The 24,579-nt window shown below is 38.8% G+C and overlaps 2 protein-coding genes across 3 annotated transcripts in view; both read left to right on the top strand.

Annotated features, from left to right (window-relative positions):
- KCTD9 (potassium channel tetramerization domain containing 9) overlaps positions 1-12,734 on the top strand; it is a 61,051-nt gene extending 48,317 nt beyond the window's left edge. For both annotated transcript variants that reach the window (XM_068553074.1, XM_068553075.1), the window contains exons 10-12: positions 7,704-7,809; positions 8,555-8,688; positions 10,784-12,734. In XM_068553074.1, coding sequence (XP_068409175.1) covers positions 7,704-7,809; positions 8,555-8,688; positions 10,784-10,900 — 357 coding nt within the window. In that variant the 3' untranslated portion in view covers positions 10,901-12,734. The remainder of the gene's footprint in view (positions 1-7,703; positions 7,810-8,554; positions 8,689-10,783) is intronic.
- A 5,368-nt stretch (positions 12,735-18,102) lies between these two features.
- On the top strand, positions 18,103-21,845 carry GNRH1 (gonadotropin releasing hormone 1). The gene is made up of 3 exons (XM_068553495.1): positions 18,103-18,255; positions 20,081-20,176; positions 21,710-21,845. The coding sequence occupies exons 1-3, from the start codon at positions 18,103-18,105 to the stop codon at positions 21,746-21,748; spliced, it is 288 nt and encodes a 95-aa protein (XP_068409596.1). The 3' UTR covers positions 21,749-21,845.
- Positions 21,846-24,579: the final 2,734 nt, after the last annotated feature.

Here is a 24,579-nt window from a genome sequence, read left to right as displayed (position 1 = left end):
TGGGCTTTCTATCTTGTTCCATTGATCTATGTTTCTGTTTTTGTGCCAGTATCAGTCTCTTTTATCACTGGTTGTTCAGCAGTTAGTCGTGATTTTGGTGTGCTCATGAGAGGAGGTGAGCTCAAGGTCCTTTTACTGGTCTCTCAATGGCCTATGTAATTTTATCTGATACATACTGCAGTGCTATAGAATTGCAAATTTAATTATTGATAAAAAATGGCTCATGTTGAGGAGTTGTTGCCCAGAGTGTGTGGGCCGTGAAAGTCAAAACTAATCGCTAATTGTCTTTGGCACTTGAAGATGACTGCTGATGAATGGCTGTACATATTGCAGTGTCCACAAAATATGATGTGCTCTAAGCACAAGATGCACCTAATGGTTCCACCCCTCTTGTTGAACTTCTCTCCTAATTCATCCCTCCCTCATGGGCTGTGAAACCTTTCCATAGGAACCCTCCAATTTTGCTGTCGACCAAGATGACCTCAGCTGTTATCACAGTTATGTGGTCCATGTCTGAGCTGCACCCTCTGTTCTGTCAACATCCTTTAGAGTGTTTCTTCCATGTACTCCAACTGCCATTATTGACTTTAGTCTGCTGTGTAAAAGCTGGTATAATAATCCGGCTGTTACGAATCCATTGCACATTCCCAGTGCAAGACTTATAGTATGGTAAGAGCTGGAAGGGACCTTGATGGTCGAGTGTGACCCCATGTTACAGACTAAGAAACTGAAACCTGGAGACTTGCCCAAGCCCCAAAGCCTACTTTGTCAGCAGTGTTAGAACTAGACTCTAAGCCATGTATTTTCTTTTCCTTATGTCTTTTTTAAATGACTTTTTCCTTTGGAAAATGTCAAACATAAACAAAAATGAGCTAGTATAGTGAATCCTCCTTATATCTCCGTTCCTCAGCTTCAACAATATCAGTGTTTAAACAATTTGTGTATTGTCTGTACCTCTCCAAAGATTATTTTACAGCAACTCATAATTTCACTTGTATTTATTTTATTTATCTCTTAAATATAAGGGCCATTTTAAAAACAATCTTAATATCATTATTGTACTTTAAAGAAACAGTAATAACCTAACTGCTTTCATCAAAACCCATTGCCCCTTGATATAGTAAATAGCCCAATTCTTACAGCTGCAATGCTGGTTTACGTAGTAGCTGAATTCTGAGGTCTCAGTGTTGTTGACCTGCTTTACCATTAGATAAATAGTGGGTGAAATGCTTTCTGTGGTTGAAGACAGAAAACGTCACTTGAATTTCTTATATATTTGTTTATTTTTGAGATTCCATAGCATAGCCTTGAGTATAGAGCAGTACTTATATAATTACCTTGGAAACATTTCATAATATTTACAGTCTGTTTTACCTGGGAGCATAACATAGGGAACTAGAGACATTTATTTTCAAGTTATCGGCTTCCTGTCCTGTTATATTTTCAAGTACATAAAATCCAGTCATCTTTGAGTTATGTTGGTCCTTCCAGGTCCTCATTGTCGTACCTGTCAGTCTGAGCTTCTGTACTACCTGGTATTAAAGCACAGGCATAGATGGAAATGCACATGTGTTCGTCAGTTATCTGTGATTTGAAATGGCCTATAGCTTGTCTCCCTTTCACTAGAATTGACTGTAGGGTGAATGAAATTACACTTATGAAACAAGGATTTTTCTTGTTAGGTATAGCTGTCACATAAATTGATCAGCCTTTGGATTTTAGATTTCTTCAGAAATCTTCTGAAGAAATCTTTAGATTTAAAGATTTAAAGATAAAAGATTAAAGATTTAAAGATAAATCTTCTTTAGATCTAATTTATAATAACTACAGTTGTCATTTATTTAGTGCCTTACAGTTTTTATTTTTTATTTATTTATTATTATTATTTTTTAATCAGTCATCAATTTTATACACATCAGTGTATACATGTCAGTCCCAATCGCCCAATTCAGCACACCACCATCCCCACCCCACCGCAGTTTTTTCCCCCCTTGGTGTCCATACTTTGTTCTCTACATCTGTGTCTCAACTTCTGCCCTGCAAACCGGTTCATCTGTACCATTTTTCTAGGTTCCACATACATGTGTTAATATACGATATTTGTTTTTCTCTTTCTGATTTACTTCACTCTATATGACAGTCTCTAGATCCATCCACGTCTCAACAAATGACTCAATTTCGTTCTTTTTTATGGCTGAGTAATATTCCATTGTATATATGTACCACAACTTCTTTATCCATTCGTCTGTCGATGGGCATTTAGGTTGATTCCATGACCTGGCTATTGGAAATAGTGCTGCAGTGAACATTGGGGTGCATGTGTCTTTTTGAATTACGGTTTTCTCTGGGTATATGCCCAGTAGTGGGATTGCTGGATCATATAGTAATTCTATTTTTAGCTTTTTAAGGAACCTCCATATTGTTCTCCATAGTGGCTGTATCAATTTACATTCCCACCAACAGTGCAAGAGGGTTCCCTTTTCTCCACACCCTCTCCAGCATTTGTTGTTTGTAGATTTTCTGATGATTCCCATTCTAACTGGTGTGAGGTGATACCTCATTGTAGTTTAGATTTGCATTTCTCTAACAATTAGTGATGTTGAGCATCTTTTCATGTGCTTTGTGGCCATCTGTATGTCTTCTTTGGAGAAATGTCTATTTAGGTCTTCAGCCCATTTTTGCATTGGGTTGTTTGTTTCTTTAATATTGAGCTGCATGAGCTGTTTATATATTTTGGAGATTAATCCTTTGTCCGTTGATTCGTTTGCAAATATTTTCTCCCATCTGAGGGTTGTCTTTTCGTTTTGTTTATGGTTTCCTTCGCTGTACAAAAGCTTTGTGGTTTCATTAGGTCCCATTTGTTTATTTTTGTTTTTATTTCCATTACTCTAGGAGGTGGATCAAAAAAGATCTTGCTGTGATTTATGTCAAACAGTGTTCTTCCTAGGTTTTCCTGTAAGAGTTTTAAACTGTCCAGTCTTACATTTAGGTCTCGAATCCATTTTGAGTTTATTTTTGTGTATGGTGTTAGGGAGTGTTCTAATTTCATTCTTTTACATGTAGCTGTCCAGTTTTCCCAGCACCACTTATTAAAGAGACTGTCTTTTCTCCATTGTATATCCTTACCTCCTTTGTCATAGATTAGTTGACCATAGGTGCGTGGGTTTATCTCTGCGCTTTCTATCTTGTTCCATTGATCTATGTTTCTGTTTTTGTGCCAGTACCATATTGTCTTGATGACTGTAGTTTTGTAGTATAGTCTGAAGTCAGGGAGTCTGATTCCTCCAGCTCCGTTTTTTTCCCTCAAGACTGCTTTGGCTATTCGGGGTCTTTTGTGTCTCCATACAAATTTTAAGATGATTTGTTCTAGTTCTGTAAAAAATGCCATTGGTAATTTGATAGGGATTGCATTGAATCTGTAGATTGCTTTGGGTAGTATAGTCATTTTCACAATGTTGATTCTTCCAATCCAAGAACATGGTATATCTCTCCATCTGTTGGTATCATCTTTAATTTCTTTCATCAGTGTCTTATAGTTTTCTGCATACAGGTCTTTTGTCTCCCTAGGTAGGTTTATTCTTAGGTATTTTATTCTTTTTGTTGCAATGGTAAATGGGAGTGTTTCCATAATTTCTCTTTCAGATTTTTCATCATTAGTGTATAGGAATGCAAGAGATTTCTGTGCATTAATTTTGGATCCTGCAACTTTACCAAATTCATTGATCAGCTCTAGTAGTTTTCTGGTGGCATCTTTAGGATTCTCTGTGTATAGTATCATGTCATCTGCAAACAGTGACAGTTTTACCTTCTTCCTTTCCAATTTGTATTCCTTTATTTCTCTTTCTTCTCTGATTGCCATGGCTAGGACTTCCAAAACTACGTTGAATAATAGTGGTGAGAGTGGACATCCTTGTCTCGTTCCTGATGTTAGTGGAAATGCTTTCAGTTTTTCACCATTGAGAATGATGTTTGCTGTGGGTTTGTCGTATATGGCCTTTATTATGTTGAGGTAGGTTCCCTCTGTGCCCACTTTCTGGAGAGTTTTTATCATAAATGGGTGTTGAATTTTGTCAGAAGCTTTTTCTGCATCTATTGAGATGATCATATGCTTTTTATGCTTTTTATTCTTCAATTTGTTAATATGGTGTATCACATTGATTGATTTGCTTATATTGAAGAATCCTTGGATCCCTGGGATAAATCCCACTTGATCGTGGTGTATGATCCTTTTAATGTGTTGTTGGATTCTGTGTGCTAGTATTTTTTTGAGGATTTTTGCATCTATATTCATCAGTGATATTGGTCTGTCATTTTCTTTTTTTGTAGTATCTTTGTCTGGTTTTGGTATCAGGGTGATGGTGGCCTCATAGAATGAGTTTGGGAGTGTTCCTTCATCTGCAAGTTTTTGGAAGAGTTTGAGAAGCATGGGTGTTAGCGCTTCTCTAAATGTTTGATAGAATTCACCTGTGAAGCCATCTGGTCCTGGACTTTTGTTTGTTGGAAGATTTTTAATCACAGTTTCAATTTAATTACTTGTGACTGGTCTGTTCATATTTTCTGTTTCTTCCTGGTTCAGTCTTGGAAGGTTATACCTTTCTAAGAATTTGTCCATTTCTTCCAGGTTGTCCATTTTATTGGCATAGAGTTGCTTGTAGTAGTCTCTTAGGATGCTTTGTATTTCTGTGGTGTCTGTTGTAACGTCTCCTTTTTCATTTCTAATTATATTGATTTGAGTCCTCTCCCTCATTTTCTTGATGAATCTGGCTAATGGCTTATCAATTTTGTTTATCTTCTCAAAGAACCAGCTTTTAATTTTATTGACCTTTGCTATTGTTTTCTTTGTTTCTATTTCATTTATTTCTGCTCTGATCTTTATGATTTCTTTCCTCCTACTAACTTTGGGTTTTGTTTGTTCTTCTTCCTCTAGTTCCTTTAGGTGTAAGGTTAGATTGTTTACTTGAGATTTTTCTTGTTTCTTTAGGTAGGTTTGTATAGCTATAAACTTCGCTCTTAGAACTGCTTTTGCTGCATCCCATAGGTTTTGGATCGTCGTGTTTTCATTGTCATTTGTCTCTAGGTATTTTTTGATTTCCTCTTTGATTTCTTCAGTGATCGCTTGCTTATTTAGTAACGTATTGTTTAGCCTCCATGTGTTTGTGCTTTTTACGTTTTTTTCCCTCCATTTCTAATCTCATAGCGTTGTGGTCAGAAAAGATGCTTGATATGATTTCAATTTTCTTAAATTTACTGAGGCTTGATTTGTGATCCAAGATGTGATCTATCCTGGAGAATGTTCCGTGCGCACTTGAGAAGAAAGTGTAATCTGTTGTTTTTGGATGGAATGTCCTATAAATATCAATTATATCTATCTGGTCTATTGTGTCATTTAAAGATTCTGTTTCCTTATTTATTTTCTGTTTGGATGATCTGTCCATTGGTGTAACTGAGGTGTTAAAGTCCCCTACTATTATTGTGTTACTGTCAATTTCCCCTTTCATAGTAGTTAGCAGTTACCTTATGTATTGAGGTGCTCCTATGTTGGGTGCATATATATTTATAATTGTTATATCTTCTTCTTGGATTGATCCCTTGATCATTATGTACCGTCCTTCCTTGTCTCTTGTAACATTCTTTATTTTAAAGTCTATTTTATCTGATATGAGTATAGCTACTCCAGCTTTCTTTTGATTTCCATTTGCATGGAATATCTTTTTCCATCCCCTCACTTTCAGTCTGTATGTGTCCCTAGGTCTGAAGTGGGTCTCTTGTAGACAGCATATATATGGGTCTTGTTTTTGTATGCATTCAGCAAGCCTGTGTCTTTTGGTTGGAGCATTTAATCCATTCACGTTTAAGGTAATTATCGATATGTATGTTCCTATGACCATATTCTTAATTGTTTTGGGTTTTTGTAGGTCCTTTTCTTCTCTTGTGTTTCCCACTTAGAGAAGTTCCTTTAGCATTTGTTGTAGAGCTGGTTTGGTGGTGCTGAATCCTCTTAGCTTTTGCTTGTCTGTAAAGCTTTTGATTTCTCCATCAAATCTAAATGTGATCCTTGCTGGGTAGAGTAATCTTGGTTTTAGGTTCTTCCCTTTCATCACTTTAAGTATACCATGCCACTCCCTTCTGGCTTGTAGAGTTTCTGCTGAGAAATCAGCTGTTAACCTTATGGGAGTTCCCTTGTATGTTATTTGTCGTTTTTCCCTTAGTGATTTCAATAATTTTTCTTTGTCTTTAATTTTTGCCAATTTGATTACTATGTGTCTTGGCGTGTTTCTTCTTGGGTTTATCCTGTATGCGATTCTGCACTTCCTGGACTTGGGTGGCTATTTCCTTTCCCATGTTAGGGAAGTTTTTGACTATAATCTCTTCAAATATTTTCTCTGGTCCTTTCTCTCTCTCTCTTCTCCTTCTGGGACCCCTATAATGCGAATGTTGTTGCATTTAATGTTGTCCCAGAGGTCTCTTAGGCTGTCTTCATTTCTTTTCATTCTTTTTTCTTTAGTCTGTTCTGCAGCAGTGAATTCCACCATTCTGTCTTCCAGGTCACTTATCCGTTCTTCTGCCTCAGTTATTCTGCTATTGATTCCTTCTAGTGTAGTTTTCATTTCAGTTATTGTATTATTCATCTTTGTTTGTTTGTTCTTTAATTCTTCTAGGTCTTTGTTAAACATTTCTTTCATCTTCTCGATCTTCGCCTCCATTCTTATTCCGAGGTCCTGGATCATCTTCACTATCATTATTCTGAATTCTTTTTCTGGAAGGTTGCCTAGCTCCACTTCATTTAGTTGTTTTTCTGGGGTTTTATCTTGTTCCTTCATCTGGTATATAGCCCTCTGCCTTTTCTTCTTGTCTATCTTTCTGTGAATGCGGTTTTTGTTCCACAGGCTGCAGGATTGTAGTTTTTCTTGCTTCTGCTGTCTGCCCTCTGGTGGTTGAGGCTATCTAGCCTTGCAGTGTTTAAAACACCTTCATAGATAGCTTCCTGCCTAATCTAGTAGTTGTTAGAGTTCAGATCTGATGGCATTGAATCCTCTGAGACCACCTAGCATAATTTACAATTCTAACATATATTTTCTGGCTTTTTCCTCTTTACATCTTGTACTGTGGCTTGGGTACTCAGGATTGACAGTGTGGTGTAGCAACAACATTGCTGGTTGGTACAGAAAGACCCTATGAACAACTTGGTGGTGTTTGTAGCTAGATGATGCCTTTCATTACTGGCCTTAGCAGTCTGGCCTTTGAAAAGAAGGTAGTGGTAGCATTATTGAGCATCAAGAATTTCATTGATTGATTCCTACAATAATAAGGAGGGGGAAAATCCATACCCCTAACAAGTTTCTTCACCCAGACATTTCAACTGTCACATTGTCATGGCCTGGGCTGTTTATAAAAACAGAAATAGGGGTGTCATGGTCCAGACTCCTCAGCTTCTTTATCTGAACTCTTAAGTTTCATGTAAAGCAGGAATGCTGTTGTTTATTTGCCTTTAAAACAACTATTTTTTAAAAACATTTCTCAGTTTTTATTGGGTTCAATTGGAAAAGTCTTTATTGTAAACAGAAACTAATTGATTGTGAGTTTATCAAAATGAGCTTTTTTTTTTCCCTCCTTTTTTTTCTTTTACTGTTTGAGCCAATTTTTTCTACTCCAAACAAAATTCTGAACCTTAATACATGGACTTTTCTCTTTTCCTTTGCCAGTGTGCAAACCTCCAGGGAGTCAAGATGCTCTGTTCTAATGCAGAAGGAGCATCCCTGAAACTGTGCAATTTTGAAGATCCTTCTGGTCTTAAAGCCAATTTAGAAGGTGAGAGTCTATCTATAATTACCTTCTCTAAGGTAAAAACACACTGTTAAGTAAAAAGCCCTGCAAAATAATTGTTACTGGTAAAACATGATAACCATAGGGAGTTAGATTTCTTCTGTCTTATACTTAGAGAATTTGCAAAGGGATAAGCCATTGCTTGGTCTCAGTCATGGTAACCAACATGCTGAACTCGGGAAATGTGGCCTCCCATGTTTAAGGAGGCTTCAGTTGGAGAATTAAGTATCAGCATCTTAAATTTTCAAACAGAATAGCATAGCCTTACACGGACCAAAATTAAGAAATTCAGTTTGCATATAGCCAGGCAGTTTTTTGTCATTTTTGGATATAATGTTTTGTTTATGAATTCCTTATTGCTTTGTTGTGTCCGTGAACTGGTCAGTTCGTTTATTTGTATATTTAGAAGACCCAGTACTTATCTTCATTGCCATGAACTTTCCAGAGCATATTTTAAAGTGCTAATTATCATTAAGACCGAATTTAATTCCTCCATCAAAAATACAGACTAAAACATGAATTCTTAATTCATAGTGTAAGCAAACAAATTGTTAACAAAGAATTCTTTATATATGTATATTGGTTGAGAGACAGATTTATAATTCACAGTCATTTCCAAAGGATCCAGAGGTCATCATTCACCTCTATTATAAGTCACCTTGCATCTTTTGAAGATAGATGACTATAAATATTTTCAAGTTCAACTGTGCCTAAAATGTATTCCCTTTAGGTGCTAATCTGAAAGGTGTGGATATGGAAGGAAGTCAAATGACAGGAATTAACCTGAGAGTTGCTACCTTAAAAAATGCAAAGTTGAAGAACTGTAACCTCAGAGGAGCGACTCTGGCAGGAACTGATTTGGAGGTGAGTCAGCAAGTTGAAAGAGTTTTTATTAATCTAGAATTACTGAGTAGCTCCTGCAAAATGTATTGAGATCATAAACAAAGTAGTTGGCTGGTCAAAACTGTCAGGTAACATGCCAGCCCAGCTGAAGGGATGCTTTCCTTTCAATTGCTTGTTTAAACAAATTTGAATTCCAGAGTAGGATCTGGTTACCTCAGTTACAGATGCCAGGTTCAGATTTGAAGACTCATCTGGCATTCATTCTGAGCTGATTTCATTTCTCCTCTTTTCCTTGGGTCTCCCTCAAGTAGATACGTCTGATAGATGCTTTTTTAATCCAGTGGATTGTGGTTTCCTTAAATTTTAATTCCAAACAGAATTAAATGGGGCCAGATTATTTCTTGAACTACTTGAGAACTTGAAATGACATCTGTGTTTGAAATCAGGTTCAGGGAAAGCCTGTTCTAAATCGGCATCATATTCTTTTTTGAATCTCAACCTGAGATTTTCATTCTGTCCAGTCCCGTTTTTTATCAGCATTGTCTTGTATGTATCATCTTTTTTTTTTTTTTTTTTTAAATTGTATTTATTTATTTTTGGCTGTGTTGGGTCTTCGTTTCTGTGCGAGGGCTTTCTCTAGTTGCGGCAAGCGGGGGCCACTCTTCATCACGGTGCGCGGGCCTCTCACTGTCGCGGCCTCTCTTGTTGCGGGGCACAGGCTCCAGACGCGCAGGCTCAGTAGTTGTGGCTCACGGGCCCAGTTGCTCCGCGGCATGTGGGATCCTCCCAGAGCAGGGCTCGAACCCGTGTCCCCTGCATTGGCAGGCAGACTCTCAACCACTGCGCCACCAGGGAAGCCCCGTGCAGACTCCATAGCTGTCCACAGGTCTGTGTCGTCGCTCTCTGGTAGCTCTTTCTGTGACAGTGGGCGTGTTCTGTGACTCTGCTGTTGAGTCCAGCAACCGCCAGCCACATACGGCTACTGAGCCTTTAAAACGTGGCCAGTGCCACTGAGGGATGGATTTTTTTAATTGTATTTAATTTTAATTCATTGAAATATAAGCTGCCATATGTGCCTGGGACTATCGTATTGAACAGTACAGCCCTATACAAGAAAACCTGGCATAGATTGGATTGTAGAGACTAGCACGTCAACATTTAGCTTGCCGTTGATTTTTTAAAATGTTTTCGCCTTGTTCTCTGGATAGGTCTTAGCAGCGTAGTAGCAGGCCCCATTAACCTTAAAGGCAAAAAGAACCAGCCTAAGACTGAAGGTATAAACCTATTATAAGCACCATTATTTAGTTTTTTATTATGTGTTACTGTCACCTATGATGATGATCGTTTTTCCTTGGTTTGAGTTAGCACGTAGTCAATGCGGTTAAACAGCAGAAAGCTTCTCTTTATCCAGCTGATTGCAAAGACTAATCAGGTTGACTGTTGGGGCAGCTGCTGACAGGTTATGTGTGCAGTCACCCTGCTCTCTAACCATTGTCCCCACCATCCCCAGGGATGTAAGACTTATCCAGAACCCCTGTCTCATCTGTCACTCCCTGATCTCAAGGGAAATTTGAAAGCAGCTCCCACTTATGGTGGTGGTTACACTGCTATATACATTTGTTAAAACTCATTGAACTGTACACATAATTTGGGGGTTAAAAAGAGGTAATTCCTTGCTCTAAAGATGTTAGGGTTGAAGGAAAATCTATTACGCGATCTAATGAAGTGAAATCCCTTTCTCTCAGATTTTTTTTTAAACAGTCTCCCCCACCCCCTTGCCTTGCATTATTATCATTCATGGATTGTTTAGATACTTTTTACTACATTGGAGTCCATTCTGGATTTCAAATGCCTAAAACACAGAAGGGACATGCTTCGTCATTAACTTCTGTTTATACATATTTGCAGTGGTCAGCCTGAGCATCAACTGGAGAGAATAAATACAGATAGAAGAAAATATGACTTTCTCCTAAAATTTCTGGAAGTTTTCCAGAAATAACTGAGTTTTATTATATAGGAACATTTTCCTAATAGGCCCCAGGAATCCCTTTGAGAGGGAACAGATAAGGCCTTAAATCTGTCTACTATTTCCAAGAATACTGTTTTTGTCCTACAGAACTGCGACCTGTCTGGGTGTGACCTTCAAGAAGCCAACCTGAGGGGTTCCAACGTGAAGGGCGCCATCTTTGAAGAGATGCTGACACCACTACATATGTCACAAAGCGTCAGATGAGAATCCTAGGGGTTGGAGGAAGATGCCGAAGATGAGAAATGTTCTCCTTATCACTTTTCTTTCTCCACCCACTCAGCTGTCTGGAAGAAATAACACTGGAAGGGAATTAAAAAAAAAAAAAAACATGTAGAGGATTATGCTTGTTCTCAGAGGTGCATAAGGGAAAAAAGTGACTTTTTTTCCACATTCTGATTTTAACAGAGAAGCACTCATGTAGTAGATGTAGGGAAGCTCGATTAGATTGCTGCCTTTTGAGTGGAGTTAGGGGGATTTGCCTGGATTTGTGACCAGGAATAGTATCTTATATTTGCTTTTAAATAGGCATGATGTGGAAATACCATCTTGGTTTGAAATGCATTTGAAGATTTTAATTTATGAAAAGCACAACATATGCAATTATATTTATTGACTCTTTAGATGCAGTATGGATATTTAAATTGTTAAACTTTATGACAATTTTGAAAAGGTTGTTCAGGTTTATAAATATCAGTAGCTTTAGTGATGCCTCCCCTACTTTAAATACCTGTCACACCATGTGAATATGGTGAGATCAGACTCCCCAAGGCTCTTTTTTCAGGTTCATTTTTATAATTTTTTTTTTTTTTTAAGAACAAAACATTAGCTAAATTAAAGAAATCCTCTGTTACTGATTGAGACAGAGTGGGAGGAAAGAGACATTGTTGGTACATCATTGTCAGCTTAAGTAACAGTGGAACTTTCCAGATGGAGGAAGGATTTACATACAGCTACAACTTTTAAATGAGCATTCCTTAGGATGTCATTCTTAGCAAGTTCCACTCAACGCCAGACCAGGCAATTTTATCTATTTACACTGCTAGCCTAGTTTCCTCCTGTACAGTCAAAACAAGCATAGGAAGATAATTCTGAACCAAAAAACCAAGGTGCATAATTAACGTTCATTTAATTCAAATGCTAAATAGTTTAAACAGGACCAGCTCGGAAATAGGTATTAAATCCCAATCCACTGCAATCAGCCATAAAATATGAATGAATATGGTAAATTCATCTTTTAGAAGTCAACATAATATAATCGCAGCTCAAACCCTACAACGGGGAATGAGGAATTTTAAACTGACAGTTTGACTGACTATAGCTATCAAAAAACTTAAATGAAAATAAAGGCATTTGACTGGTCCAAGATGTAATACCAATAAGTCAGCACCTGTGGTTCTTATATTTCTGGTTTCTTTTGTTTTAATAAATTTTAGCCTGGCTTTTGTGAGTCATTATCTCTGCAGCAGCAGGGGCAGGGCCTTTACTTCCTTACCAGTAACCGGTGTCCTTCTGTCTGCCCCAAGAGCAGGGATGTAAGCTGTGTCCAAATGGGTTCTGAATTCTACAGACTCATCGGTTTGAGGCAAGGAATCATTAAAAACCACTTTGTCTCCTTTGGGAGAATGACATGTCTTCAATATTTACGTAGCTTATTCTTCTATATATACATATGCAAAGCTTTCCTTAACAGTAAAGGGTATATATGCATAGTGGGAGGAGATCAGACCTTTACAGGTGAAGGAAAGCAACTTCAGAAATGAATTATTTTCTTTGCTTTATTATTTTTACCAAGACAGAGAAGTATTGAGAGAGATCTATTTTCATAATCAATATGTGCCTAAATTATATTTAAATCATTTCACTCTGTACTATATTTTCAATAATTATAGAATGTGTTGTTCATCCACTTAAGGGTACATCTGTAGACATAACCTAAGACTGCAAAAGAATCTGAAAGATCCAAACACAGTATGCTTAGAAAATGCAGATTTTGGATCTAATGTATACTGCATTAATAAACGACGTGAAACGTTGAAAAGGAGTTTCTTGTCTTGCTTTTGAAAATCAGAACTTTCCAAATTTACTTACATTTCTTCAATATGTGTTGAAGACCAGCCCCGAGGGTCTGGGTGGAAAAGGAAGAAAGTGCCGTTACAGTTATTTCTTTAAGCATGGTTATTTTATGACCCTCCTCTTAAAATCCACCATTCTAACGACACAAAGACATTTCATTAATGCTTAACGAAAGAAAAGACTGTCTTCCAATAATTCAATTTTTGTGTTACTCTTTAGCTGATGAACATTATTACCAGCTAGCCTTTATTAGGATGGTTACATATTGATACATTGCCCCTAAAATGTTCTCGCCTGACAGACAACCAGGAGAAAGAAGTTTAAGGAGGAAGGGAAGTTTCAAAATAGTAAAACTTCCATTAACCCGGTCAATGAAACATGACTGTACACATAGGTTAAAAACACAATTGTTGGAGGAGGGGTGGGGAGGGGCTAGAAAAGGGTTTAAACCTAAATTAGCTAATTATCTACACTGAGAAAATTGAGAACTCATGTAACTGTTTAGAGCAATACATATTATGCTGTAATATAGTCTAGTCTTCTAACTATAATTTCAAAGCCATTTTAGTAGGAAATATTGTAAATTCATTTTCTTATGATGTTTGCCATCATAAATCAAGACTTGGGGTGTTTTCTCCAACTGTTCATTTCATGAATTGGAAGTAAATCTATTGTAAGTCAACTTTAAATCATCTTTAATATATGAAAAGCCCTAGAATTTTTTTAAATCTCCAAGGAAGTATTATCATCTTTAAAATGTACAACTCTAAAAGCAGTTACATTACATTTGGTATAAAGTAGCTTATGCAAGGATTAATTCTCCAAAACCCTTTCACAACCTTAGATATGTCAGCAGGAGTTCATGAGTCCTTCCTGCTGAGATTTTACATTAGGACAAAGAAGGTTTCCATCTGTCATTCAGCAAGATTACTAAACCATTATTGTTACATTTTAATAATTTTGAGGGTTTTTTTTTTTTTTAATGCTAAAAATGGGGCCATTTTCCCTCTAAAGCCATACTTTAAAATTTAGGAAATTTCTAAATTTAGGGGGGAAAAAAGTATGATAACTATAAAATCCAAATATTTAAACCCAATTAACTAAATTCAGCTTCCTGGTAAATCGATCTATCCTTGGAACTGTGAAAAGGATCAAAATTTGGCACCAAACCTCCACATTCCATTAATTGCATATTTGTTTGATATCCTATTTGGTGATGTAGAAAATAAATTTGGCCTTTGCCCTTGAGATCTATGACAATGCTAAGGCAGGCTTCAAGGGCATGAAGCATATTGGATGAATTCACAGACCATGTGGCTGTGTTCATCTAAAAATTTCAAAGCATTTTTCAAACATTTAATACCAACTAATAGAAATAAGCTACCAGAAATCCAGGAATGCTTAACCAGAGATAAGTGATTAACGTGACAATAAGGGTCAGAAGTCTCAACTCCGCTTTCATTACTTCTAACCAAAGACCACATCTGCTTAAGCAACACTGTTAGAAGCATATCTCTTTCAGTAAACATGAAATCAATTGGACGATTTAAACAAATATCGTTCAAACATAATGGACTCTTGTTGAAAACCAGGCTCTCACTCATTACCTTTACGGTGAGATAGATAAGATTGCACTCCTCCATGTCAGAATGGCGCTTATTCAGTGTCTAAATGAGATAAAATAATTTAAATGAGATAAAGTCAATCACTTATGTTCTGTTTTTTAATTCCCCCTCTATTTGCAATTATACTTGAAAGTTTATCCTCTTCCCTACCCTATCACGGATCTGACAACCTCCACAGAGGTGGCTGGGCAAAGCAGGAGTTTATTTGGGTGGAAAAACGTTGCTCTTTATGCCAAAATCCTTGCAGATGTAATTATTTCACAGGACACTGGGCAACAACTGACGGGTTTAGCATCTTACTCGAGGAGAAACGCCAATCCTGGCTCTAAAATGAACACATATTCAGTTACTTTTAAACATTTTTCCGCTCAGCAAATGTAACAGGCCTTCCATCCAACTGTACATGAAGGTTTATTCTGTGTCAGATAAAACATATCTTTGGACAGCGTCTGTGCGATTGTGCTGGGAGATGTTTACTAAGACCTTGAAAATAGTAGGGGAAGAGAATTTAATGGTTTAAATCAAACTGGTTTAAAGCCACCCTAGACTTTCTATGGAGTGGGATCTGATGGCGAAGCCTTAAATTTTCTATAATTTAAGAAAGAAGTATTAAAAATTAAAAGTCCACTTCCTTTGGAAAAAAAACCCCACATATCTTTGATGCAGAAGTAGAGGAAACATTAGGTCTAATCTGGCTAAAAGGTCCTTACCTTTTATTCATTCATTCATACATTCATTCCAATCTATACTTATTGAATGCTGATTAAATGCTGGGGATTATTTATTTATTTGGCTGCGCCGGGTCTTAGCTGCGGCCCGCGGAATCTTCCTTGCCGCGTGCAGGATCTAGTTCCCTCACCAGGGATCGAACCCAGCGTGGAGTCTTAACCACTGGACCACAAGGGCAGTCCCTAAACGCTGGGGATTTATTAACAGATATTTAAATAAGATGGGATCCTTGACCATCATGAGTTACAGCCCAGGGGTAAATTAGGAAAGACAATCATATATTCAAATAAATGTAATAAACAGTAGTGGATCTCTCTCTTTTTTAAATGCTTGTACTGTGTAAATAAAACGTCCAAGGGGGCTTCCCTGGTGGCACAGTGGTTGAGAATCTGCCTGCCAATGCAGGGGACACGGGTTCGAGCCCTGGTCTGGGAAGATCCCACATGCCACAGAGCAACTGGGCCCGTGAGCCACAATTACTGAGCCTGCGCGTCTGGAGCCTGTGCCCCGCAACAAGAGAGGCCACGACAGTGAGAGGCCCGCGCACCGCGATGAAGAGTGGCCCTCACTTGCTGCAACTAGAGAAAGCCCTCGCACAGAAACGAAGACCCAACACAGCCATAAATAAATAAATAAATAAATAAATAAATAAATAAATAAATATTAAAAAAAAAAAAAACATCCAAGGGCTCACCGCTGGGGTGAAACATTTCTCTGTAAAATTTGGATCATAATATCCACTTTGCAGGACTGTAATAATGAAGCAGTTTAGTCTCATTCACATGCCAGATTATTCCTCATCTTTGTACTCCCATGACCTTTAGCACAGGGATTTGCATCTTTTAACTCAATAAGTATCTTCTGAAATGAGTTGAACCATGGGCCTAAATCTGCTCTCGATGGTTTTGCATTTGGCGGATTCTAAATACAATGTTTCTCCTTACCTTTCTGATGCTGTATAAGGCTTTCAAGAAAGAAGATGTGGTATATATACACGATGGAATATTACTCAGCCATAACAAAGAATGAAATAATGCCATTTGCAGTAACATGGATGGACCTAGAGATGATCATACTAAGTGAAGTAAGCCAGACATGGAAAGACAAACATCATACGATATTGCTTATATGTGGAATCTAAAAAAAAAAAAAAAGATACAAATGAACTTATTTACAAAACAGAAATAGAATCACAGACATAGAAAGCAAATTTACAGTTAACAAAAGGGAAAAGGGAGGGGAGGGATAAATTAGAAGTTTGAGATTAGCAGATACACACTACTATATATAAAATAGATAAACAACAAGGTCTTACTGTACAGCGCAGGGAACTATACTCAATATCTTGTAATAGCCTATAAGGGAAAAGATCTGAAAAAGAAGTTACACATATATATATGCGTGTGTGTGTGTGTGTGTGTGTGTGTGTGTGAATCACTTTGCTGTACACCTGAAACTAACAGAACATTGTAACTCAACTGTACTTCAATTTTAAAAACTAAATAAATTAAATAAATAAAAAATAAGTCAAGGAGGAAACCTAGAGGGTAGCAGACTGGGGAATTTTCAAACTCACACCATCTACTCTAGAGATCCTATATGGGCTTGGAATAGTACCAATAATCACTTATTGCCTATAAATCAGCTCCTTTTAACACACGAGGAATCTAAGAGCTGAGATCAGATCCCAGGCATCCTGACTCAACCTCTACAATTATTGCATGGCCTCCTCTGTGAAAGTTTTTATGTGTGCATTTAACATGACATTCTAAGACAGCTATTTTCCTTGAACTCTTGATAGGTCCGTCAGTTTCCTCAAAGGGATCCTACCTAGCTAGATTTTAATTGCTTTGAATTGTGGCCTCAGCTATAAAAGTCTTAGCTGAGGTTTTAATAGCCAAGATTTAAGTAAATTTAACAGATACACCAGTGGGTGTTCCAATTACATACAGCATTAAGGGCTTTATGTGAGGCTTAAAAAATATTTGCTATTAAAAAAAAAAAAAAAAGTCCACGTGCTGTGCAATTAACCAGCAGGGAAGATTTCAGTGTCCTGGAAAAGTTTCATATAAAAAGGAAGCTAGAAGAATGAAAAGTCAGACTCAACACACTCCAAAGGAGGCTTGGGATTTGGGGGGACTCTCTGCTCTCAAACAGGTAAAATGCTTTGTATTTCTAGCACTTTTTTTAGACTGCATGCTATTGTCTGTCTATTGGGCATTTTATAAGAGCTAAGGCCAGGTACGGTGTCTAAAGAAACCTTGACCTTCCTGGTCCTTGTCACCTCCAGCCACAGAGATCCAGACTTTGGGGAATCGCAGCAGCACATTAACCAACATTTGCTTTTGTCTTTGGCCTCTTCCCCACCAGTGAAAATTCCTTTGTGAGAATTCCACATGTAATTCAATAATTCAAGGCTGCCTTGGCCACGTAGGCAGCTGGTGTGGAACTCCGTGCTTTGAAAAGCGTGGACTCCTCTCTCACACTCACAGATGGTCCAGCCAGCGGCAATGTGTGGAAGACCAGAGGACAGATACTCAGCAAAACGTAATTAGCACCACAGGGTAGCCATTTAATGTCAAGCAACTTATATTAGCCAGAGAATCCTAGTAGGAGCCCCTTTTCAGGGCAGATGGCCCGATTCTATTTATCTCAGGAATGAAAACCAACCACGGGGCGGGGCTGGGGAATATGAAGACAAAAAGTGAATTTGATAAAGGAGAAATCCTGAGGTTTGGATAACCAAATAAATAATACACATTGAAATAGTTTAGTTCTAAAAAGCACTCAACATGTGAGTTTAAAGGAGTGATTTTGTCTCCAGTGGCTAGGAAACTCAAGGCAAGCAAGTACCTGCATGTGAAAACTGTAGATGACTCCCACTTGCGTCTTCTGCCGGGTTAGTGACACCAGTGTTAGGCTTTTCACCAAAGGAGTCTTTGCTCTACCCAGTCTGGGTCTATTTTTATGGTTGAATTGATGTTCCTTAGAATGGAGCCGATTCCAAAACTTCTAGCTGGACTTATTCTGCTGACTCTCTGTGTGGTGGGCTGCTCCAGCCAGCACTGGTCCTACGGGTTGCGCCCCGGAGGAAAGAGAAATGCTGAAAATGTGCTTGATTCTTTCCAAGAGGTAAGTTTCTCTCAGCTTCAAAATGAGACAATGGCTTATGGGATCCAACTGAACGATGCCAACATCCTACGTGCGCCCAAGGGTGCTACCGATTCTTGGCTCCAACCTAGGTATTCCGGGGGAGATAAGGCGCTTCCAAAGTCAAGTCCCATTCCTGCTTTCAATTCAGACAGGGACTAATGGGACAAAGGGCAGGAATAATTCCTAGATGAACAAGCGCAAAGGGGTGTGTTGTACTCTGAGGATATAGGTTTGCCAAAGGAATCAGAAACAAGTGGATGGAGCCAAGGTCTCTAGTACAAGATGATTCTTTGGGATTTGGAAAGAAAATCTTAGAACTCTGCCTATTTTTTTTTTTTTTTTGTAATTTCATGTTTTAAAAATATCTGTGATATTAGGTCAGCAGTACATTTTTATAACATAAATAAGTATCCTTATCAAGGGTGCATGCTCTACAATTTCTTTCTTTTTTTTTTAATATTTAGTTTTATTTTTGGCTGCGTTGGGTCTTCGTTGCTGCGTGCGGGCTTTCTCTAGTGGAGGCGAGCGGGGGCTACTCTTTGTTGCCGTGCGTGGGCTTCCCAGTTGTGGTGGCTTTTCTTGTTGAGGAGCACTTACTCTAGGCGCGCGGGCTTCAGTAGTTGTGGCGCACGGGCTTAGCTGCTCCACGGCACGTGGGATCTTCCCGGACCAGGGCTCGAACCCATGTCCCCTGCATTGGCAGGCGGATTCTCAACCACTGCGCCACCAGGGAAGTCCCTACAATTTCTTTTTAATGATATGGGCACTCAAGCAAAGAAGTTGGAGGCCCCTAGAGGAGAGGAGTTAGCAAGCTCAAGGAGACAAAATACATTCTGGAAAATACACTGGATTTGATTCAGGGAAGTCCCTACAATTTCTTTTTAATGGTATGGGCACTCAAGCAAAGAAGTTGGAGGCCCCTAGAGGAGAGGAGTTAGCAAGCTCAAGGAGACAAAATACATTCTGGAAAATACACTGGATTTGATTCCACAGAAATTAGTTTTCAGTTCTAGTACCAGAACTAACACAGGTACTTGGGTTTTTTTTATCTATAAAATGTGACTTCTTGGGGCTATGTGAGGATTGCATGAGCGAAGCCATATATCTTGGCTGCTTAATCCAAAAAAATGGATTAAGTGGATTAATGGATTAATGGATGGATTAATGGATCCATCCATTAATGGATTAATGAAAGACAGTCGTTATTGTTTTTTAAGTTAATGGGAAACGAACCACACCCTAAAGGATGAATGATTCAGGGCTGGACACTCAATATAGAGCTGAGAATGGGAAACATAGCTAGAGAAACTTAAAACCATTTAGTTTTCATTGAAAAGACATATCTCATTTGGGAGAAACAATAAAGATAATTTAGTATGAAACAAAGAAGCCCAGAATCTGACATTCCCTCTCCACAGACTATATGTGAAGCAACTCTCTTCTAACTAGGACATATTTAGTAAAAACTAGAGAATAAGATCAACCTTAGTCATAACTATAAGCTCTTGTATTTTTTTGTATACCATCCTGTCATGAGGCTTGAAGTGCTTCATTCTCATCAACTGGAGGGAGAAAAATATTCTCTCTCCTTATTATGGCCCATTTCCTCCAGAACTGCACACCAATCTGTAGATGTGTCTGACAGCATTTCTATGATCTTTTAAAGTCTCCATCCCAATTCTCAGCTTTCTCAGTCCCACAACTCCCTTGACTTCACTTCCCACACACAGTTTTTGGTGGAAATGGAAAATACCATTTCATTTCTGTATCTCCATCTCCAAGAATCACATTCTTTTTTTTGCAGATAGCCAAAGAGGTTGATCAACCAGCAGAACCTCAGCGCTTTGAGTGCACCATACACCAGCGCCGTTCTCCACTCAGGGACCTGAAAGGAGCTCTGGTGAGTTACAGCGTTAATAACATGGAGATTTAGAGATGGATGGGCCCTGGGTACCACCACTTTGGTCATCCACTTAGGACAACCATCTCTAGCCACTGCAGGGCTTACCTTCCTGACTGCCTGAATTCCTCCTGTACTGGGCCCTTGCCATTCCATAACACCCTTTTTCAGTGGTTAGACAGTACTAATGATTGGAACCTTTTTTCTTTCTTTCTTAAATTGAAATCTCTTTGCAACCTTTATCTACTAATCTCAGCTCTAGCCTAAGGGATGACTGACAAAACAAATTTCTTCCCACTGCTACATGTCAGTTCTTCAAGTATGTTCATCAAACTCTCTAGACTATTCTTCTCTAGGCTAATCCACTGGATTCTCCACTGGATTCTTCAACAGTTCTTGGTATAACATGGTTCTCCCTGGGAAATGTAGAAATCAAAAATGGTGCTCTAATTAATTTTCTTTCTCTTTGGAATAAAAACTCCCAAACTAGTAAAGTTATAATTCAGAGCCACAGATTTGACTTCCAGTTATCTGATTGGACAATACTAATTTTCCAAATTCCCACCCAAAATGGCACTCTACTAACCCAATGTAGGTTTTTGATTTTAAAAAATGTATAAAGAGAATTGAATATAGAAATTGAAACCTGAATTCAATTCTGATGTTCTCTGAGCTCCATGGTCCACTTATTTGCAGCAGTTAGAAGGCATTACAGTTAATTTTCAGTTACGCCCAGGAGCAGAAAAAGCCTGAATACGTCATATATGAAGATGAGCAATAGTTTTTATTTTCTCCATTGACTTCAATTTCTACACCCATAGGACAGAGAAAAAGAGGACATATTTATTTCCTTTCTTTTTCTAATCCTGTTTACCTCATGATAAAACTAATAGCAAGCAGTGAAATTTTCCAAACATGACATTAGAAAGACAGAATTGAGGCAAAGACTGGATTCATAACAGATGGATGGGGACTTCCCTGGTGGTCCAGTGGTAAAGAATCCGACTTCCAATGCAGGGGACGTGGGTTCAATCCCTGGTTGGGGAACTAAGATCCCACATGCCTCAGGGCAACTAAGCCCGCGTGTCACAACTATTGAGCTCGCTCGCCTCAACTAGAGCCCGCGTGCCGCAAACTACAGAGCCCACGTGCTCTGGAGCCTGCACGCCACAACTAGAGAGAGAAAACCCGCACACCACAACTAGAGAGAAGCCCACGCGCTGCAACGAAGATCCCGTATGCTGCAACTAAGATCCGACGCAGCCATTAAAAAAAAAAAAAAACACAGACAAAAGGATCAGAACTTTCTTTCACTTCTGTTCTCACATCCTACCTTTAAACTATTAATGTAGATATTATGTTTATTAAACGACTTATAAAGACATGATCTAGCTCTCTAGCACTATCTAGTGTGCAAAAACAAATGGATCTATTCTTTCTATATCAATATTTTAGAAATTAAAATGTTCAAACATAATGAAACTCAGCTCAGAAAATCAACCTTGATATATTTGCTACTCACATATTTTTCAGGAAAGTCTGATTGAAGAGGAAACTGGGCAGAAGATGTAAATCCACTGGACCAGAAAAATTGACAACACAAGTGTAATTCTGACTTTGAAATCTGTGACCCATTTAATATCTGTAAATTGTGTGAATTTCAGAAATCCTTACGCCAGGTTGCACATGATGAAGTGCTGTGTTGGGAATAAAGTGGCATGAATGTGAAGTCTTTCTCTAACTCAGAACTCTGGTCGGGGTGGTATATTGTAAGCCCCCAAAGGGGGTCCCCCAAGTGTGTCGACAGGGGGCAGAGGACAGGAGAGACCACACAAAGGCACCGTTATTGTTGACTAAAGGAATCTCATGGCTCAATTCCACCACCACCAACCTGCACCCTGCACCCACAGGACGACTGGTCCCTGGCCAATACTGAGTCAGTCCAGTTTTCTATGGGGTGGTAGCTTTCTCTTTGACCATACCCTACAGAAGCAAGATGGGGCCATGGCCAAAGCTTCCCCGCCAGATTGTCTCTAATCTCTTTGAAAGTCAACCGGAACCTGAGAGAGGCCTTGGGGAAAGGAGGTCTCGCTAGGCTTCTGGTCCAATGCTCCTTCCGGCTCCACGTGGTCCCTGCAAGTTCATCAGAGCGAGCGGTGCGCACTGAGGTTTGGACCAAGGCCTAAAAATAATAGCATTCACCTGTCTGAGCTTTTTGGTATTTCTCTTAAGAAACATACGGATTGTAGTCAGTTGAAGACAGGATTCAGGCGTTCCCGTGTCCCCTGGTCAAAGAGCACGGCCACCGCTCATTCTCCAGAATGGGCTAGATAGATGCATAAATATTTTCATTAACGCTTGTAACGGCCTTGGAAACTAGATACTGTCTTCCCTCTAAAATGAGGAAACTGGGGCTCCGAGAGTTTACGAGACCCACCTGGTTCTGCTGGGTTCCAAGGTCAGTGCTCCTGTATTGCACCATGATGAGCCGCCAATGAGCTTGGACCTGGAAGCCCAGTTATTTGGTTACTGGGGCTCATGTGTCAACTTAGTTTTCCTGGTGACCATTTCTCCATGAGGTCCCAGACACTATGACACTAGCTTTCTCATTTATTCTCATAATTCCCCAGTGGCTATGAGGCCATTTGAAAACCCCAAATTTCAGACAACTTGCCTGATGTCACAGCAACAAATTGTGCCTCTATTTGCACGGCAAAGATCTAAGCCTTCTTTCCTCTCTTAATCAGACAGATGGAGCCTTCTTCCACCCCTTCAAAAAAGGGCAGGACTTGTGCTAAGGAATTTGAACAGGCGTCAGAAACATTCCACAGGGGAGAAAACCCTTACTTTTTAAAAAACATATATTTACTACCATACGACACTAGATTTCCCAAGTATCTCCTATTGAGGAATCTCTAAAACTGAATCAAAGAACTACCTCAATTCCATTTTAATAAAATTAGGCAGTGATGTGGTTTACAAGCTACCTTATGTTTCTTTATGGAACAAAAGGCAAACCTGCATTATTTCATTAATCAATACTTACAAGGCAGGATAAGGGGCTTAACGTCGCCAATCACTCAGGAACTCTTTTTGTTTTTATAAAAACAATCTTTGCGTTAGTTAACACATTGCAAGAGGAAGGCCACACACCCATTTATTTAATACATCCTGTTGGGAACATCAGCTTTCCTTCACCAGAGCACGTCTTCAGGACAATTTCTTCGGAGGTAGCTGCGGGCCTCCCTGACTGGGAGGCAAAGATCGTGCTCATCCAGCTTCCCTGATGCTGAGGTTAGAGGCTTGGGATGAACACGTTGAGTATTTGATTCTCAAATGGCTCAAGTGACTAAGGGGAAGGAGAGAAAACGACCACTTTATTAAAATTATAAACACTTTGCTGAATCTCAAGAACTTCTAAATAGTCTGAAACCTTTCAAAATAAAAAATGGGGAAACACAGCTTCAAAAAAAGTCTGCAGCCTTTCAAAATAAAGGATGGGGAAACATACCAAATGATACATTTTAATGAGACGAGTTCTCAAACATACATGGCTTTAAATGATCAAGTAACAGAAAGAACGGCTTGAAGATAGACCATTTTTAGCAAAAGTTTTAGACGTTGTAGTATCCTCAAGGTGACTGGAAAAAAAGCTAAGAATCACTGCACAAGATAACAGCACGTACACATCTTGACAGTGGAAGATGCTCTAAAGTAGTATTTCTCGATGGGGACCCTAGATTCAAAAAGATTCCCCAGGTTTATTGACTCAGAGTCTCTGGGGCCCAAGCCACCTGCATTTTGAATAAGCATTCTGGTGATTCTTATGTACACAGACAGTGAAGCATCATTGCTCTGAAAGGCAATAAACTGCACATGTTTTAAAGTACTAGGACACGTTCTTTAAAATAAAAAAAAAAATCTATGCATCAACCCAGGACTTAAGACAGTGGCGCTATTCTAACCGGAGTGAGGCTGGCCCCCTCTTTCCAATCTGACTCACCACCAGCAGGGAGTTTAAGATAAGCACCTTGAACACTGATTTGCTAAAGCTGTTATTTCCTCTAAGGCAATGGTTCTCAACCTTGGCCTGACATTGGGATAACTTGGAGAGATTGAAAAGAAATACTAATGCCTGGGTCCCACTCCCTTCCCTCGGAAATTCTGATCTAATTGGTCTGGGGCGTGGCCTCTTCCCGGGTTCAACCTCCTTTGTTGAACTTGGTTTGAGAATCCATTCCCATCCTTTCAATGTAAGTTATTTGATATACCTTTTAACCCCTTTATTTCCCTTTACCTCTGCCTAATTATCTGTGGTGAATGAGTGAAGAAATAGGACTTATTTTATACTTACTTATTTAATACTAATTGTATTAAATAAATTGTTGTAAACTGTCAGCTCA

Source organism: Eschrichtius robustus, chromosome 10, assembly GCF_028021215.1.
Source record: "Eschrichtius robustus isolate mEscRob2 chromosome 10, mEscRob2.pri, whole genome shotgun sequence".
Lineage (NCBI taxonomy): Eukaryota > Metazoa > Chordata > Mammalia > Artiodactyla > Eschrichtiidae > Eschrichtius > Eschrichtius robustus.
This window is presented reverse-complemented; position numbering and strand designations above follow the sequence as displayed.